Below are 19,475 nucleotides of genomic sequence, written 5' to 3'. Positions count from 1 at the left end.
TTGACCGTTGGGGCGTTCCTCCTGGCGGTGCTGGTATTTTTTCCCACCCCATGGACTGCTTTTGGACGTCCCATGGTCTGTGTCCCCCAATGGATAAAAGCACGAGAAAAGGAGATTTTTGTGAAACTCACCTGTAAAATCTTTTTCTCGTCTTTTCCATTGGGGGACACAGCTCCCACCCATTATTCCTGTTGCAGGAGGGGTCTTTAGTTCAGTTTTTCTGTTTCTGGTTGGACCTTATGGCTTGGTCCGATGGTTTCCATGATTTTTTCTTGCTCCTTCTCCTACTGCTTGTGCAACGCCTGAGTTCCTCCTGGTGGAGTCTGGGGGTATAGCCCGAGGAGGAGGAGCTCTTTCATTTGCATAGTGTCCCTCCTACTAATACCTCTAAGCTATACCCATGGTCTGTGTCCCCCAATGGAAAAGACGAGAAAAAGATTTTACAGGTGAGTTTCACAAAAATCTCCTTTTTCGGAGTGTAATATATTCTATGGATGTTGTGCAGAGCAGACCATGACGCCGTTTTCTGTCCTGGAAGAGTGACGTCAAGTTGTCAGGAAGGAGCATTGTTTCATTTAGTTTTTGGAAGAATTCCAGCGGCCGATGCCCTCCTGTTACCTCAGTGTTGCGTGGGTTTCCTCCCACACTCCAAATATATACTGATAGGGACCTTAGATCGTGAGCCCCACTGGGGGACAGGTTAATGCTAATGTCTAAAGTGCTGCAGAATATGGCACCGTTATATAAGTGAGTATAATAATAAATACCCAGTTGGAGAATGCAATAGTTTAAACGTAGAAACGCTTGACCAAGGTAGCTTCCCGCTGAACCACCAGGTTCAAGGTATAGAACTGTGAATGCTGAATATCCATTTACCCCTAGTGAGGGATACGAGACCTACTGTATGGTATGTATTAGTAGGGGCACCGCCTTGTTGCAGTTTCTTGTTCTGGAGTCTTTTGAATCTAGGGCAAAGTGCAAGTAACTTGTTTTTAAGCTTTGCACCGATGCGTTGGTATGTGGTAGCGGAATACTCGCTGCTGCACTGGCGAGTTCATAGAGTAAGAGCAGTGTTAAATACTGAAATATCTGGCAATTTAGTAGAATTGTCTGGAGAGTGGATTAACTGTGTAACACCGAAAATACAAGTATAACAATGAGAAACTGAATTTTTTTTTTTTTTTAACCATATCCTGTTGAAAAAAAAATCATAATCCCACTGCATTCCCGTTCCTGCTACACATAAGATCTCATACACACGACTGTATGCGCTGTGGTCCTCAAACCACAGAATATGGATACCGGCCCAGTAGTTATATATACACACCTATTCTTGTCCGCAAAATGGAAAAGGACAGGGCACGTTCTATAATTTGCATGAGACACATGGATGGCATCCCATAGAAATGAATGGGTCCATGTCCGAACCACAAAAAAATGTGGATTGGATGCAAATAAAAAAATACGGTCGTGTGCATGGGCCCTTAGCATACGGCCATGTGCCAGAAACACTGTAGATTATCTACATGCAATTCCATGGCAGAGAATCTGCAGTATTTTACATTAGCAGCAAGATGGGGGAGAATTACACAAATAAAAAATTGGTTTATGATTGTATTTTACCAATTTTGGGCTAAAAATTATTTTTCAGTAGGTCTTTATTAAGATAAAGATACAGGGTTAAAAACTAAAATTGGTCTATTTGCAGGCTGTCGGTTACCGTTTTCTTTGAATCCAGTCATCTGACGACCTATTGAAAAATAATTTTTTAACCCAAAATGAGTAAAATGCAATCATACAAAAATTGCCCCGAAGATGTCCATATGTCAATTTATGCACTGCAGATTTTGCAATTTGTTAAACTCTGCAGCAGAAATTCTGCTGTGGATTTTTTATTAATTTTTTTTAACTAAAATGCTAAAAAAAAATAAAAACATCAAACCAAACGAGGTTAAAAAAATTTATTCAACTTCTTTTTCAAGATTTGCATTGTACTTTCGATATTCATCCAAGACATTTTTGCAGTTTTTTTTTTAATATTTTTGTCTTGTACCTAAAAATCTTGCCGTGGCACTGCTCGCCACTTGTTCTCTTGCTTATCCGTAAGGGTGCGAATCACAACACATTGCGGAGCAACGAAACTGTGACCGCCCCCCCACCCCTCGTAATAAATGTTAAGATTCGTGATGAGACTAATTATGCGCGGCTCCACTCTCGGCCTTGGCTACTTTTGCTCCGTCAAAAAAAAAAAAAAATAATAAGATATTGGCTACCACACTGAAATAAATGAAAGGCAGAACTGTGCGTGTCCTGCCATCTTAGAAAGCCAGCAGCAGGTTTGTTTTTTCCTTGTACTCAAGAGTTCTTGTTTTAAAGTTTTTTCTTTCCTAATATTTTTGGCATTAGCTTTCAACAGCTTAGTTGGCAGCCATGCAATAGACACCCGTGGAAAAGATGTCAGCCGCTGTTTGCAGGTTTTATTGTACTGAATAAAGCAAGTCCAGGCCTCATCAAATGGCTGTGATGTCTTATGGACCTCGAACTCTATAAAACTAGAGCCCTCGGTACGTACACATAGATATAGAAATTTTAAAATAAAGTCTTCAGTCAGCATTTAAAATTAAACGTTATTTTTTTCTTCTATTCAGTCATTTTTTGGAGAAATCAAAATAAATAAAAATAGAAAAGGCTAAAGTGTTTTGCATATCTATGTGGAAGAACAGAAATCTCTACGCATTAGTATCAGAAAGGTCACTGTACAGACTACACAGCTTATGTACAAGTTAAGAGTGTGCAATTTTACTTGGCTGGGCAGAAAATAGATGTCCATAACCTCTCCTTGCTCCGTCCTGCTGCTGCTCATTCCTGGCCAAAGCCCTCCGTTTCTTCAATGGCAAAAAGCAGCTTCTCTTTTAACTGTTCGTAGCTTTTATACGGTGGTAAATCCAGGCGATTGAAGCTGCAAGGGAGTGCGAGATGGGTCAGGATCTAGGAGTTGCATTCATGTACTCTGAGCGGAAGCGGCAAACTTGCAGAAATGTCCGCTTTTTGGTTACGTTCATACAGGACACAGTACAACGAAAGTGAATGAGATTTTATGACGTCTCATCCATGCACTGCAGAAAAAGAATCCGATTTTAAATCTGTAGAGCTCCGCCGGGAAATGGCCCTTTGCAAAGCAGAAGGTGTAAAGCGATAGCCATTTCCGCAAAAGCCGCATTATTCATGTGGTGTTTGGGGAAAAATCCACAGCGGACTTTTTCCACTGTATTTTACGTTTGGACATACCCTTAGGCTAAATGCACACGATCAGGATTGCATGCAGATTTGTGTGTGGAAAATCCGTACCGCAGGTCATGTACATTGGATTCTATGAGAATTTGAAATTCTCATGCACACGATGCGGATTTTGACCTACGGTGCAGATTTTAAAATCCCCAGCATGTCAATTTTATTTTATTTTTCCTGTCCGGATTTTCTCATTGAAATGAGGACAGTAAAATGATCATCAAATCTGCACCAATTGAGGCAGATTGATTGCACGGATGTCCCTGCGAAGACCTGCAGATTTCAGTACGGATTGTCCGCGCATAAATCCTCCCCACTTGGACTTGTTCACGTTTTATCCAGAACAGCATTTAATGACACTAAATCAAAGGGGTTGTCCGTCCTAATTATATATACGGTATATGTTCTGGCAATGTGGCTCATGGTGATCCTCGCTTGACCGGAAGTGACAAGGGTCTGTTTTTGTTCACAAAACCGCTGCAGACAATCCATGGTTTCAGCAGTGATGTCTTGTTCTTGCATACATACATGACTGCTGAGACCTTTGATTGGCTGCAGCGGTCTCATGACAAAGAATGGGCCCCTTGCCACTTTCTGTCCGGTAGGGACCGGGTCAATAGAGGAGACTGAGTCTGGTGGCTAGACTTCGAAACGGCTGAAACAGTTTTGCCAAAGAGATAGAAGACACTGAATGGTTAGTAGATATATACAAAGCCATATTCACACATCCACATTTAGTTGATAAATTAAAGGTCAGAACACACTTTGCGGCTGAAGTCCAGCCCAAGGGATTGTTAAAGACTGCGCTGTTTTGTAGGTAAAAATCATGATATTAGCAAAATCATGCAGTCAGGGAATAAGCCTAGTTTCGCGGCAATGTGTGTATGGTGTAGGCCAGGATTGCTAAATGTCACTCAATGTTTTCTGTTAAAACAACGGACACCAAGCAGAACACAGTGGACCCCGTTATAAGTCAGTGAGGTCTGTCTGGGGTCGCCAGTGTCCATCGTGCGGCGGATACAGCACTGCGTCAGGGTTTCAGTTTAACGGAGACCATGACACAAGTGAGCACAACCTTACAGAATGAAACAGAGTCGATTGGGGAGTGAGTACATTGTACAGGCACTGTATACACAAAGCTTAGCTGCCAACTGCTCCCTGTCCTGGATAGGGCATCAACGTTTGAATGGTGAGGACTTGCCGGTCGGCAAAGCGCTCCATTGCTTGTAGCAGTTGGGCCTGGTACCGCAGCTCATCCTCAGTGTACCGATGTACAGGTCCTTCTCAAAAAATTAGCATATTGTGATAAAGTTCACTATTTTCTGTAATGTACTGATAAACATTAGACTTTCATATATTTTAGATTCATTACACACCAACTGAAGTAGTTCAAGCCTTTTATTGTTTTAATATTGATGATTTTGGCATACAGCTCATGAAAACCCAAATTTCCCATCTCAAAAAATTAGCATATTTCATCCGACCAATAAAAGAAAAGTGTTTTTAATACAAAAAAAGTCAACCTTCAAATAATGATGTTCAGTTATGCACTCAATACTTGGTCGGGAATCCTTTTGCAGAAATGGCTGCTTCAATGCGGCGTGGCATGGAGGCAATCAGCCTGTGGCACTGCTGAGGTGTTATGGAGGCCCAGGAGGCTTCGATAGCGGCCTTAAGCTCATCCAGAGTGTTGGGTCTTGCGTCTCTCAACTTTCTCTTCCCAATATCCCACAGATTCTCTATGGGGTTCAGGTCAGGAGAGTTGGCAGGCCAATTGAGCCCAGTAATACCATGGTCAGTAAACCATTTACCAGTGGTTTTGGCACTGTGAGCAGGTGCCAGGTTGTGCTGAAAAATGAAATCTTCATCTCCATAAAGCTTTTCAGCAGATGGAAGCATGAAGTGCTCCAAAATCTCCTGATAGCTAGCTGCATTGACCCTGCCCTTGATAAAACACAGTGGACCAACACCAGCAGCTGACATGGCACCCCAGACTGTGGGCACTTGACACTGGACTTCAGGCATTTTGGCATTTCCCTCTCCCCAGTCTTCCTCCCGACTCTGGCACCTTGATTTCCGAATGACATGCAACAGTCCAGTGCTGCTTCTCTGTAGCCCAGGCCAGGCGCTTCTGCCTCTGTTTCTGGTTCAAAAGTGGCTTGACCTGGGGAATGCGGCACCTGTAGCCCATTTCCTGCACACGCCTGTACACGGTGGCTCTGGATGTTTCTACTCCAGACTCAGTCCACTGCTTCCGCAGGTCCCCCAAGGTCTGGAATCGGTCCTTCTCCACAATCTTCCTCAGGGTCCGGTCACCTCTTCTCGTTGTGCAGCGTTTTCTGCCACACTTTTTCCTTCTCACAGACTTCCCACTGAGGTGCCTTGATACAGCACTCTGGGAACAGCCTATTCCTTCAGAAATTTCTTTCTGTGTCTTACCCTCTTGCTTGAGGGTGTCAATGATGACCTTCTGGACAGCAGTCAGGTCGGCAGTCTTACCCATTATTGCAGTTTTGAGTAATGAACCAGGCTGGGAGTTTTTAAAAGCCTCAGGAATCTTTTGCAGGTGTTTAGAGTTAATTAGTTGATTCAGATGATTAGGTTAATATCTCGTTTAGAGAACCTTTTCATGATATGCTAATTTTTTTAGATAGGAATTTTGGGTTTTCATGAGCTGTATGCCAAAATCATCAATATTAAAACAATAAAAGGCTTGAACTACTTCAGTTGGTGTGTAATGAATCTAAAATATATGAAAGTCTAATGTTTATCAGTACATTACAGAAAATAATGAACTTAATCACAATATGCTAATTTTTTGAGAAGGACCTGTAGACAATAAAGGAGACTTGACTCTCACATGAGCACGGTTGCCGCTTTACAGATTGTGGTCCTAGAGGTCAATCACCAGTCCATACATTGATGGTTTATCCTAAGGCTAGGCCATCAGTGTTAAAGGGAACCTGTCACCGGGATTTTGTGTATAGAGCTGAGCACATGGGTTGCTAGATGGCCGCTAGCACATCCGCAATACCCAGTCCCCATAGCTCTGTGTGCTTTTATTGTGTAAAAAAAAACTGATTTGATACATATGCAAATTAACCTGAGATGTGTCCTGTACATGAGATGAGTCAGGGACAGGACTCATCTCAGGTTAATTTGCATATGTATCAAATCGTTTTTTTTTTTACACAATAAAAGCACACAGAGCTATGGGGACTGGATATTGCAGATGTGCTAGTGGCCATCTAGCAACCCATGTCCTCAGCTCTCTACACAAAATCCCGGTGACAGGTTCCCTTTAAAGTCCTGGAGAACCCAGATTAAACCCTTTGTGCAAGATTCAACTTACCATGTATGACTTCTTGGCAGCCATGTTTCCTTCCCGACTTTTTCAATGCAGTATTTCTGAGGACCGTTGCTTCCTGCAGGGATGATGCAATTTTATGTTTTTCTTAGGAGCAATTGTAAAATACTTTACTGTGTTTTCCCCTGCTGATGATGTAATACCTACCCATCAACTCCGCAAATCCACCTAGTGGTAACCTACAGGTGCCTGTGACAAACTGCAGCAACCGCAAGCGGACCTCATTGTCCATCTCCTTCACAAACTGCAGGATAGAGAGAATCTCATTAACAGAACTCTGGTAAACGGACCAGAAACAAATCAAGGCTACAGGCCTTATATATACCGTATGCTAAATGAGTATGTTATACCCGACATTCACGCTGTATATTACCTGCCAGAACCAGATGATCTGCTTGCTGTTTCTTGTGTAATGGCGATAGACTGTGTTCCGCTGCCAGTCTGATAGATCCACTTCTTGCATGCCGCACAGCATTACCTAAGAAACAGATACCCGTCTTAGATTTCATTTATTGGACCAATCAACCTTAGGGCTTATGTACACAACTGTGTGCCAGCCTTGCCCGTGCTGTGGACCACAATTTGCATGGCACCGACCAGGTAGCCACCGTATGCAAACGCGGACCTATTCACTTGAATGGGGGCCGGGATCCGCATCCGACGGTCCGCACTACAAAAAAAGAAGTGCATGCACTACTTTTTAGCGATGCGGAGGCATGGACAGAAAACCCACTGAAACACTCCGTAGTGCTTCCTTGGGCTTCCGATCCGTGCCTCTGTTCTGCACCGCCCGGATTGCAGACCTATTCAAGTGAACGGCTCCATATCAGTGGTACGGTGTGCACACAACCGGTGCCTGTATATTGCAGACCCACAATACAGCTGTGTGCATGAGCCCTTAACAAGTGACTGGCGATTTCTATGAAATGAAATAGCAAAGGAGATTGAGTTCCCTGTAAGTATGAAATACAAAGAAACTATTCCTAGCACAGTGCCTTTATTGTGACATAAATGGGACCTGATAGACTGTGGATTACCATAGAAGAGCATATAAACAGATAGGCACACCAGCACTAATATCTCCCACACAAAGCCCCACATGTACATGAACCCCAAGATCAAAAGCCAAGAAGGGGGAGATTTATCTCAAGAGGGATTTTTAAAGTTAGTTTTGCAGAAGTCTACGTCTCAGTAATTTGTGCCAAACTTATCAACTTCTGCTAATTTTTGTCAAATTTGGTGCATCTTTAAGTGGAATGTGTCACCAAAAATTTACTTAAAAATATCTTTAACAAAAAAAAGTGACTAAGGGCTCATGCAAACGAACATATGTATTTTGTGGTCTGCAAAACACAGATGGCGTCCGAGTGACATCTGAATTGCATCCTTTTTTTTGCGGATCCATTGTAACAATGCCTATCCTTGTCCGCAAAACAGACAAGAATAGGACATGTTCTATCCCTTTTGTGGAACAGCCATGCGGAAACGGAATGCACACAAAGTCAATTCCATTTTTTTTTGCGGACCCGTTGAAGTGAATGGTTCTGCATACTGGCCGCAAAGAAATAACGATGAAAGACAAAAAATACGTTCTTGTGCATGAGCCCTTAGGCTCCATTCACACGTCCGCAAAATGGGTGCGCATCCTTTCCGCAATTTTGCGGAAAGGGTGCGGACCCATTCATTCTCTATGGGGACAGAATGTGCTGTCCGCATCCACATTTGCGGATCCGCACTTCCGCATCCGTGCTTCCGTTTCCGCAAAAAAATAGAACGTCCTATTCTTGTCCGCAATTGCGGACAAGAACAGGCATATTCTATTATGTCGGCAATGTGCGGTCCGCAAAATGCGGAAAGCAGATTGCCGCTTTCCGTGTTTTGCGGATCCGTGTATCCGCAAAACACATTGCGGACGTGTGAATACAGCCTTAGGCTGAGTTTATGCTTCAGTTATTTGGTAAATTATTTTCTCGCTTGTATCATTGGGGGGACACAGTCTTGACCTTGGGTATAGCTGCTGCCACTAGGAGGCGACACTAAGCAAATAAAGTGTTAGCTCCTCCTCAGCTATATCCCCCCTGCAGACACTGAGCGAATCAGTTTTAGCTTAGTGTCTGTAGGAGGCAGACCTCCCTGCTCTGCAAGTCTGCAGATTTTTTCTTTCCTTTAGCTGGGCTGATGTCAGTCTCCAAGCTGCCTGCGTTCCCACCCAAGAGACGGGAGACCAGGGGGTCCGCAGGCCCGCTGCTCGGTCACGGTCTCCAGAAGGCAAGGAGGACCAGAGGTTCCTAAAGCCTCTGTATCCCGCCAGCTTTTGGGTCACCAGGTCCGACCTCCGGAGTTGAGGGGAGACTTCATGTCAGGCCACCTTCTGCTTACTCCCAGAAATGCAGCATAAGTGGGTGAGCCCCTTCTGAGGGCTTGGTCCAACTTACCCCCTTGGTATGGAGAGGCAGGACTACAAAAAAACAATATATTTATATATTATTAACCCTTGGAGCTATCTGGTCCTTCTGAACCTAGTTCCCTCGCCATTCTGTAGGCAAAGTTTCTGGCACTACCGCTGGATACCGCACTCCCTGTAGCTTACCCTCCTTCCAGTGGAGGAGTAATTGCCCTTGCACTGGATACCATACGGCCTGTAACATTACCCTCCTTCCATAGGCGGTGTACTTGTTCTACCACTGGATACTGTATGTACAGCCCGTGCCATTACCCTCCTTCCATAGGAGGAGTAATTGCACCCCCGCTGGGTTCTGTACGGCCTGTAGCATTGCCGCCTTCCTTAGGCGGAGTAATTTCACTTCCACTGGGTACTGTACGGCCCGTAGCATTATCCTCTTTCCATGGGCAGAGTAATCCTCTATCAGCAGAGTGTTTACATCCCATTGGTTCCTATACATGCAGTACCATTGCCCTCTGTCCCTCTGAATATTTATACCACCACTGGATACCATACATCCGGTAGTATTACCCTCCTTCCGTAGTGGGAGTATTTTGCACTTACTCTGGGTACTGTACATTCTGTAGCATTACCCTCCTATAGAGTAATTGCACTACCACTGGATCCTGTACAGACTTTCACATTACCCTTCTTCCTTAGACGGAGTAATTGCACTTACGCCGGATACTATACGTCCTGTTGCATTGCTCCCTACGCAGGCGGAGTGATTTCACTAATGCTGGATGTCATCTGTCCTGTTGGTTTTCCCCCTTATATAGGTGATTTAGTTGCACCGCAGTCGCATACTGTAGATCCTGTAGCATTATCCTGCTTCTGTAGAGTAATCACTGGATCCTGGACAGACTGTCGCATTATCCGGTTGCATTAACCCCTCCGCAGGCGGAGTAATTACTCTCATACTGGATATCTTCTCTCCTGTCGGCTTTCCCCCTTCTATTGGGGGATTAGTTGCACCACAATTGCATGTTAGAGATCCCGTCATGGTCCCGCTGGAGTGTTCTTCTCTTCTGGCAGTCCGGTATGGTGTGTGTGGGGCCTTTGCCTTGGGGCATCCCTATTTCTTCCCCCATGGGGGGCAAGTTTTGTCACATCTGCAGTTCTTTGGCCCTTGATATCCAGGCGCCATTTTCAGTTCATCTTCTTCCTCTGGATCCAGGCTACATATTTCTCTCCTGTATCTTCCACAATCGCTCCGTTGCTTCTGGTGACTGTCTTGTCTTCATTTATTCTGTGTGCTCTCCACTTCTTCTGAAGTCTCCTAAGCCATGACTTATATTCCCTGGGCTGTTCTTTGCCTCTGCGTATTCAGCCGCTCTCTGGCTGGCCTTCCGGGGAATGGGCCTTCCTGTCCCTTTTCAGGGTTCCTGGTGTGTGGCATTTCTGTGCGGGGCCTTATGACCGGCCTTGGATTTGTTCTGTTTTTGTTTCCTCCCCATGGTACTGCTCTTTAACGTCCCATGGTCTTCCGTGTGTGTCTCTCTCCCCCCCCCCCCCAATGATACGAGTGAGAAAATAGGATTTTTTTGTGCTTACCTGTAAAATCCTTTTCTCGCTGAGTTCATTTTGGGACACAGCTCCCACCCTGTATGTACCTAGATGGGTCCTTCTGGTTCTTCAGGGTGACCCATCTCCGGTTTTCTTCCTTTTTATTATTTGCTGTTGGCATCTCCTGGCTGCTCCTACTGCTTTTCTACAAACTGATTAGCTCAGTGTCTGCAGGAGGGGTATAGCTGAGAGGAGGGGCTAACACTTTTTGAGCTTAGTGTCGCCTCCTAGTGGCAGCAGCTATACCCAAGGTCTTCTGTGTCCCCCAATGAACTCAGCGAGAAAAGGATTTTACAGGTAAGCACAAAAGATGCGGATAGCACACCGTGTGCTGTCCGCATCCAGAGTCCCTTTCTGTGGCCCCGCAAATAAGATAGGACATGTCTGTAATTGCAGACAAGAATAGGAATTTCTATCGCAGTACCGGCCATATGCAGACTGCAAAACACTATGGTCGTGTGAATGTGCCCTTATTGTGGGCCAAAACCAGTAGTGAAGCCTACTCAGAGATATAATGGAAAGATTTCTACCTGTGTGAAGCCAGACTTAAACAATAGGTCATTTTCTGATGACACATTACTTTTAAGTCTACTTTAACACTTGCGTTTTGGATTTCCGTTTGCGAGATCCGTTCAGGGTCCAAAACAGATCAGTTTGCATTCTAATGCATTCCGAATGGAAAAGTATCCGCTCAGAATGCATCAGTTTGCATCAGTTCAGTCTCCATTCCGCTTTGGAGACAGACACCAAAACGCTGCCTGCGGTGTCCGTCTGATGAAACTGAGCCAAACAGATCCGTTCTGACACACAATGTAAGTCAATGGGGAGGGATCCGTTTTCAATGACACAACCTGGCACAATAGAAAACGGATCCGTCCTCCATTGACTTTCAACGTCTTGGCTATGTTAAAAACTTAAAAGATAATACAAACGGATCCGTTCTGGAGAAAGACTGCAACCATTTTTACAGCTTTTTAAAAGGTCACAGTTGAGAAATCTTGCTTAAATCAGCCTGACTCGCTACCCACCAGCACATTCCCATCCACTTTTCTAAACTGTGAGTGATGTTAAATATGCAAGATGTCACAATTTTACTTGCAAATGCTAATAAGCTCATAAAGTTGCAAAGCCAAAATTTGTTGACTTCTTGAAGTCAGAAATCTAGAGCGCAGGGCTTTATAAATTCCACCCTAAATGCTTATGACCCCATATTACAGAAGGTGTAACTGTGGTGGTGGGCTTTGTGTCCTGCAGCAGTGACACAGACATATATGGACATTTGTAGAAGCCGAACCTCTAACTCCTTTTCATCAAAATACTGCAGCCACTGTAGTGGGACAACGGCATTAAAGCCATCGAGAAATGCTTTGGTTTGTTCTTCGACGCCTCGCGAAAATCTCCATTCAGCCATCAGACTAGAAAGAAAGAAGGAAACAGGTTCAAAACAGGATCAGAACTCATCAAATGCATATGTAGCAGCAATACACCGGGATATGCAAAGTACCTGCCTGAAGCGTTAGCCAAAAATTACAATGTACAAATATCACTTTGGGCTTAATATGTGCATGTCAATTTGAAGGGGGCAGGGAATTAGCTGTCCGCTGTGTTATCTGTAAGGTAAGCTTAAAGTGCCTGGAAGAAGGGGTTAAAAAATAAAAGAAGCAATGCTCAACATCACAGATTCCCTGGCCACTGCTGTCCCAACACTTGAAATGTCGCTCTTGAGATGAATACATCAAACTGATCTCAGATGCATTGCACTGTACTCGTGAGATCAGCGTAGACATAGTGCCAGGTCCCTGCTGCAACTGCCGGGATTGGAGATAGTGACTGCGGCATCCAAGCGGTTCCTTCCTGTGATCACAGTGAACCACTGGGTGTCATGTGTTGTCATGGCCTAATGAGGACCCCTAGGTCTGCCATCTTAGTACACCTATTAGGGCCTGCCAGAGGTACAGCCTAATACAACGCTTGTCAAATATAAAACGATGGGCAGAAAACATACCCATTGCCTTTTCCCCATCATACTTTGCTTTATTTTCAAAAAAATAAAAAACCTACACATAAATGGTAACAACGCCAAACTGCAAAATTATCACATAATTTAACCAGCCAGTGGATCACCATTAGACCCAAAAAATAATAATTTCCTGCATTATATGTACTACAAAAAGGTGCTGTTAAAAATATAACTGGCTCAAAAAAAAGAAGCCCGTGGCTACATTGATGGAAAACAAATGAGGGCTCTTTGAACGCAAGGATGTAAAACTGGAAACAACTGTACAGTCCTAACAGGACTGGTCGGTAAGCGTTTAAAGGGGTTGTCCGAGTTATATTTATTGATGACATTTCCTCAGGATAGGTTATCAATATCAGATTGGCAGGGGTCCGACACCCCCGCCAATTAGCTGTTTGAAGAGGAGGGCGTGCGCCATGCCAGCGCCGCCGCTTCTACACCGTTTACCTTCTCACCGTTGCATCCGCAGCGGTGACCAGGTGTAATTACATCTATACGTCCCATTCATTTCATCCGTCCCATTGAAATGAATGGGGCGGCTTGGGTGTAATTACACCTACTCACCGCTGCGGATGCTAAGGCGAGAAGGAAAACCGTGAAGAGGAGGCAGCACTGGTATGGCGCGCGCCTCCTCTTCAAACAGCTTATCGGCAGGGGTTCCGGGTGTCGGACCCCCGCTGATCTGATATTGATGACCTATCCTGAGGATAGTTCATCAATAAATATAACTGACAACCCCTTTAAAGGAGCTGGCCCATCTCAGACATCAGTGGCATATCGGTGTCAGCTAGAGGCACTTAGACTGCACCTCTGGGATCTGCGACTTTTTCCAGAAAGGGGCCCTCGAAGTAAAGGAGAGCACACTGCACAAGCTGGCTCGGCTATTTTCGGAAGTCCCATAGCGATGAATGGAGAGGTGGCTGTGCATGCGCTATGTGCTCGCTCTTCATTCACCGCTATACGAGTTCCAAAAATAGCCAAGCACGCTATCCCTAACAGCAGGGACCTTTTCTGAAGATCGGTGCGGGTCCCAGAGGTGGGGCAACCCCATTAACCTCTTAACAATGAGGCAAGATTGGACCAAAAAAAAAACACAGCTATATTGATGGAAAATGATGGCTCTTTGAATGCAAAGATCTAAAACTGAAAACAATTATTGTCAAAACAGGCCTGATCACGAGTAAGGGGTGGGCACATCTCAGGCGGTGGCATATTGCTAGGATATCCCATCGATGTCAGATAGGTGTGGGTCCCAGAGGTGGAACCTGCATCTATCTCTAGAAACGGGCCCCTGAAGAGAAGGACAGCGCGCAGCTATTTGCTATGACTGCAGACAAGTAATTTGATTATTATAGCATTTTTAACCACAGCATTAGCCTACTTTCACAATTCTGCGCTATTGAGATCAGTCATAGGATCTCTATAGAGGGGAAACGCTTCTGAACTGAAGGGAACAGAGTGCACCAGGATGCATTCCATTCCGTTTGGTTGCATCCCCATCGCGGACGGAATAACGCTGCAAGCAGATGTGGTGCGGAGCAAAACAGATCTGTCATGACTCACAATGTAAAACTATTGTTTTATTGATGCATCCGTCATGGCTATTTTAGAGATAATACAACTGGATCTGTTCATAACGGATGCAGCGGTTGTATTATCGTGATGGAAGCATTTTTGCTGATCCATGACAGATCCAACAAAAACGCTGGTGTGAAAGTAGCCTTGCCCGGTGGTCCATCGTCCTAGTATTCCAGATCCGCTTTCCATACAGCTCACTTACCCAATGTATTCTTCCTTGTTCTCCTCTGTAACAAGGATATTAGATCCCCCAGGCTTCAGGTCATGGGACGTGACTTTTCCTAATATCTCCATATCCACAGAAAAGTACATCTCCAGGTTACATTCTTCTATGTTATTGTCTCTGGAAATAAGAAGAACATTTGTACCGGGAGCATCAAAATACTATGGAAATGTGCAGAAACTCTGCAGATTTAGAATCGGAGACGTCTGCGCGGTGAGCGCATTTCAGGGTTTACTTACCTGATCCATATGAGAGAGTTATAGAACTCAGGATCAATGGACTCCAGGTCTTTGATGGTCAGCTTTTTGCTCAACATCCGTTTGTAGAATGGAAGAGAGAATCCTGTATCGATGAACTTGCCGTGGAACAAAGCCTGCAGGGAAATACAGCCGTCACCGGTTACCTTTTATCATTATGTTTTTAGGGTCATTATGCGGATTAGGGTCTTTGGAGTTTTTTTTTTCTTCGGATACAAAGCTCCAAATCGCCTGAATAGACAGATTTAAATGGTCTGTCAGCAGTTTTGACCATGGTAAACTGCTGACAGCACTCTGTAGGGGCTAGGGAGTGCAGGACAAACTCACCTACAGCTTTTATCAGGAGTGGTGTAAATATGAACTTTTATACTGCTCCTTAAGTGCACTGGAGGCGGGGCTTTACTGTAACGTGCTCTCTGCGTTCAGTTGCTTCATAACCGCTTCCCCTCTGAGCGAGGGCTGTAACATCCAACTAGGAGACAACAGCAGCTGTCACTGAGATCAGAGGGGGAGATACATTGAAGCAGCTTATTGCAGACAGCACTTCACAGTGAAGCTCCACCTCTAATGCACTTTCAGAAGCAGTGGCTGGCAGAATAAAACTTCATATTCACACTATTCCTAATAAAAGCTTCACAAAAGGTATGTTTGCCCTGCTCTCCCCAGCCCCCACATAGTGCTGTCAGCAGTTTAGTGTAATAAAAAAAAAAGCTGACAGAATCCCTTTAAAAATGAAATGCTAGCTACCTGCAGGCACCACTAGAGGGAGCTTAGGTGCTTAATGCATACTATTACCAAGTTCAATGTATAGCATGATGCGATAAGCTCCAAATCTCCCCCGCGTTGTGGTTTCAGGCAGCCAGCTGGTTACCTTTAACATCTATATCTATCCAAGAGATGTGCCGCCCTGTATCACATAATTCACGCTGCAAATGCTCAAAAATAATAGGAGAAATGAATCATTGCAGAGCCTAGTTAGAGTAAAATAAACAAAAATGGTATAAAAAGTTATCCAGGATCAGAAAACAATGGCTGCTTTCTCCTTAAAACAGCACATCTATGCACAGGTTGTGTGTGGTGCAGCAACGCCGCCCTGTTCACATCAATGGAAGTGCGATGCCAGACAATACCTAAGGAAGGGAGGGTCACTGTTTCTGGAAGAAATGGTTTCTATTCCTGGGCGACAGGGTGGATAGTCACTTATTTATAAGGCTCCATTCACACTAGAATCATGGCTTCTGTTTTACGGGATCTATAAGAGATGGCATACCAGTTTTGCAATGTATTCCATTTATGTATAATGGGGACGATCAATGTCGTATCACAGCAGATAACACCATTGTGCCAATCCAAAAGCAATAGATTTTTGTGGGACCCAATGCCAATGCGAACGTGGTAGTAACTACGTCACTTAATTACATGTTAGGGTGAATCAGGGACACGGTGCTAGTTTCCTTCCTGGACAAACAAGGTAGCTGTCAGCAACCATCAGCTTGTGAAACTGATGGCGATGAAACTCTCAGCAGTACTATTGTCTTGACAGGTTCCCTTCAATGGGAGGTGCTGATGGGTGAGGTTGCCTCTCCATTAGTGGGCATTCTGAGGACAGGCGAGGAGAAGACCTGGGAGCACAGCTTCACAATGTGATTAAACAAAGCAGAAGGCGCATTTACACGCCCAAACGAGCAGCAGATTGTCCGAAGGAAGCGTTCCTTCCCGACATTTGGCTGCTCGCTCTGCATTTACATCAAGCGATCACCTCCAGTATGAGAAGAACGATCCCTCGTCTCCATACACCTGCATTGTTTCTGGGCAGCAGATCAGTTTAGACCGCACGATCTGCTGCCCAGAAACCATCATTTAGGTTCCTGCATGAATGACAGTTTCTCCAATGATCGGCTGCACCTTTACATGGGCAGAGTGTTGTGAATGAGCATTCGCAGGCGCGCTTCTTCCCGATAATATGCTCGATTATCTACTCGTGCAAATCCACCTTCACAGTAGTGAGTACCAGATCATGTGTAGAGATTATATGTAAAGCAGCAATGTGCGCCTCTAGTACAGCCGCCTATTTCACAGCTTCCAGTTCAGGGAGGGCACAGTATGGACTTACCAGATAAGTGTTTCACACAACCATACACCTTTAATCACTATTACCTGCGGTATTACATGACTAGTACTGCGGTCACTGACTCCGGATTGTTACTTTATATAGGCATACATCTCCCCATCAACCGCTGCTGTAATACATAGCAGGTCTCAGGAGCCACATTCACAGAAAGCAGAGGAGCCCCCGAGCCCAAATCCATGATGTATGGTCATTACTTATATAGCGTGACAGAATAGTGGCGGTCGCTGTCACATCTTCAAGGGCACGCCCACACATGGCGATATTGGAGCAGCTTTACCACACTGCAGATATTTATTTTAGATGTTCAAAATGTTCCCAGAAGTGACTATGGAAATCTACGTTGTGGTATATAATTTTACGTGGGATTTTAAAGGGTTATTCTCATCTCAGACAAAGGGGGCATATCGCTGTCTTATAGGTGCGGGTCCCGCTGGGACCAGCACCTATATTGAGAAGGGTGCCCTGAAAGTGGTGGAGGGCGCAGCCGTCCTCCATTCATTTTCTAAGGGGCCTCTGAAAATAAGAGCGCTGGATCGGCTACTTCCGTCGGGTCCCTAGAAGTGAATGGGAGCGGTGGGCTGTCATGTGCAGTGCGCTCCCGTTCACTTCTACGGGGAGAGCGCTTGGTGGTGGCCGGACCGGAGTCCTCCAGCCACCACTTTGCGGGGCTCCGTTTCCCATAAAGGTGCGGGTCCCAGATGACAATGTGGGCATATCCTAGCCATATGCTCTCATTGTTTGAGATGAGACAACCCCTTTAATGACACAAACTGTGACTAATCGGGAGAGCTGTAAGTCCTGCATGTCCCAGTGTAAAAGGGATTTCATTCAATCTCATGCATTACAGTGTAACATCTGGCCGCAAAACTTGCTTGTGAACATCACCTATAGCAGGGATCAGCAACCTCCGCACTCCTGCTGTTCTGAAAAACTACAACTCCCAGAATCCCCCTTTCACTTCTTTGGGAGTTACAAGTACAGCTCAGCAAGTGTGCATGCTGGGAGATGTCGTGATGTGCCGAAGGTTGCTGAACCCTGGCCCACAGACAGTGTGCCATGTGTGCTCCAGATGTGAAGAAAGAATGAAGCACATTTGTAGTACTATGATCTATTAGTTTTAGATTGATGTGGAAGCGGCTCTTATACAGTCCACACAGCGAGCCCTCCCCTAATAGAATGGAAGAATATCCTGAGGACAGGAGAACTGACCATAGCAATGAAACGTCCAATAAAGCAGAAGTATGACAGGTGGTCGGGATTGATGGTGGAGGCCGGGTTGATCTGCAGACAGTAATTGCTTTTACCGGCATATTCAAACAAGCAGTACATCGGATTGAGCACTTCATGGGAGAGGAGGAAAAACCACTCTCTGCAAGAAAAAACAGTACAGTCAATGTCCGGCTGAATGAGGGCAAAGTGATGTCCACAGAGACGTCATCACTACGGATTCCATCCAGGTCTACTACACTTCTGTAATTTAGGTTAGGCTACGGTCACATCGGCGTTGTGCTGTCCGGTTTTGAGATCTGGTACAGGCTCTCAAAACCGCAGCACAACGCTTCAGTTTTGTCCCCATTCATTGTCAATGGGTACAAAACTGAACAAACCGGAACGGAGTGCGCCAGAATGGATTCCGTTCCCACGCCGGACACAAAACCGCTGCAAACAGCATTTGTGTGTGGCATGGAAAACTGAACAAGCCGAATCTGGCACCAAAAACCATGCAAGTCAATGGTGCCGGATCCGTTTTTCTCAGACACTGTTTCTTTATTTTCGATATAATACAACAGCATCCGTTCTGAACGGATGCAGCCGGTTGTATTATTAGGACAGAGGCGTTTTTCTGTGGTTTTGAGATCCCCTGCCCAAAAAAAAACTGTATAGCAATAACGATGATGTGAAAGTAGCATTAGAGCCTGTTTCACACGAGCGGATCCCGCGAGTATCATTCTCAGCGTGAATGAGAGCCGAGCCGCGCTCCGGACAGCAGAAACACGGAGCAGTAACATGACTGATAATGCTCTTTGCTTCTGTGATCTTTTTACTACAAAATCACAGTGACCACTTTATCTTACTGTGATTTTTTTTGTAAAAAGGTCACAAAGAGGCAAAGAGCACTATCAGTCATGTTACTGCTCCGTGTCTCTGCTGTCCAGAGTGGGGCTTGGCTCTCATTCACACTGAGGATGACACGCGCGGGAACAGCCCTTACACATCAATTTAAACAGCATTCACCTCCCACCTTTGTCCACATAAGCCACCAGAGATACCGGAATCCCTAGCGAAGAGGAAGACACAGTAAGGCCTCTTTCACACGGGCGTTGCGGGAAAAGGTGCGGGTGCGTTGCAGGAACATGCGCAAATTTTCTGCGAAAGTGCAAAACATTGTAATGCATTTTGCACACGCGTGAGAAAAATCTGCATGTTTGGTACCCAAACCCGAACTTCTTCACAGAAGTTCAGGATTGGGATCGGTGTTCTGTAGATTGTATTATCTTTCCTTATAACATGGTTATAAGGGAAAATAATAGCATTCTGAATACAGAATGCATAGTACAATAGCGCTGGAGGGGTTAAAAAAACTTAATCCACTTGCTCGTGCAGC

At 45.0% G+C, this 19,475-nt stretch overlaps 1 protein-coding gene across 3 annotated transcripts in view; it reads right to left on the bottom strand.

The window, feature by feature from the left end:
- Window positions 1-1,946: 1,946 nt before the first annotated feature.
- The window catches only part of WWP1 (WW domain containing E3 ubiquitin protein ligase 1), a 111,359-nt gene continuing 93,830 nt past the window's right edge, over window positions 1,947-19,475 (bottom strand). For all 3 annotated transcript variants that reach the window (XM_044292848.1, XM_044292850.1, XM_044292849.1), the window contains exons 17-24: window positions 18,080-18,239; window positions 14,722-14,855; window positions 14,462-14,602; window positions 11,959-12,079; window positions 7,029-7,133; window positions 6,803-6,899; window positions 6,641-6,713; window positions 1,947-2,959 (exon numbers count right to left, since the gene is read on the bottom strand). In XM_044292848.1, the coding sequence (XP_044148783.1) occupies window positions 2,860-2,959; window positions 6,641-6,713; window positions 6,803-6,899; window positions 7,029-7,133; window positions 11,959-12,079; window positions 14,462-14,602; window positions 14,722-14,855; window positions 18,080-18,239 (931 nt within the window). In that variant the 3' untranslated portion in view covers window positions 1,947-2,859. The remainder of the gene's footprint in view (window positions 2,960-6,640; window positions 6,714-6,802; window positions 6,900-7,028; window positions 7,134-11,958; window positions 12,080-14,461; window positions 14,603-14,721; window positions 14,856-18,079; window positions 18,240-19,475) is intronic.

Source organism: Bufo gargarizans, chromosome 5, assembly GCF_014858855.1.
Source record: "Bufo gargarizans isolate SCDJY-AF-19 chromosome 5, ASM1485885v1, whole genome shotgun sequence".
Taxonomy (NCBI): Eukaryota; Metazoa; Chordata; class Amphibia; order Anura; family Bufonidae; genus Bufo; species Bufo gargarizans.
Note: the sequence above shows the minus strand (reverse complement) of the source record. Positions and strands in the feature narration are given on the sequence as shown.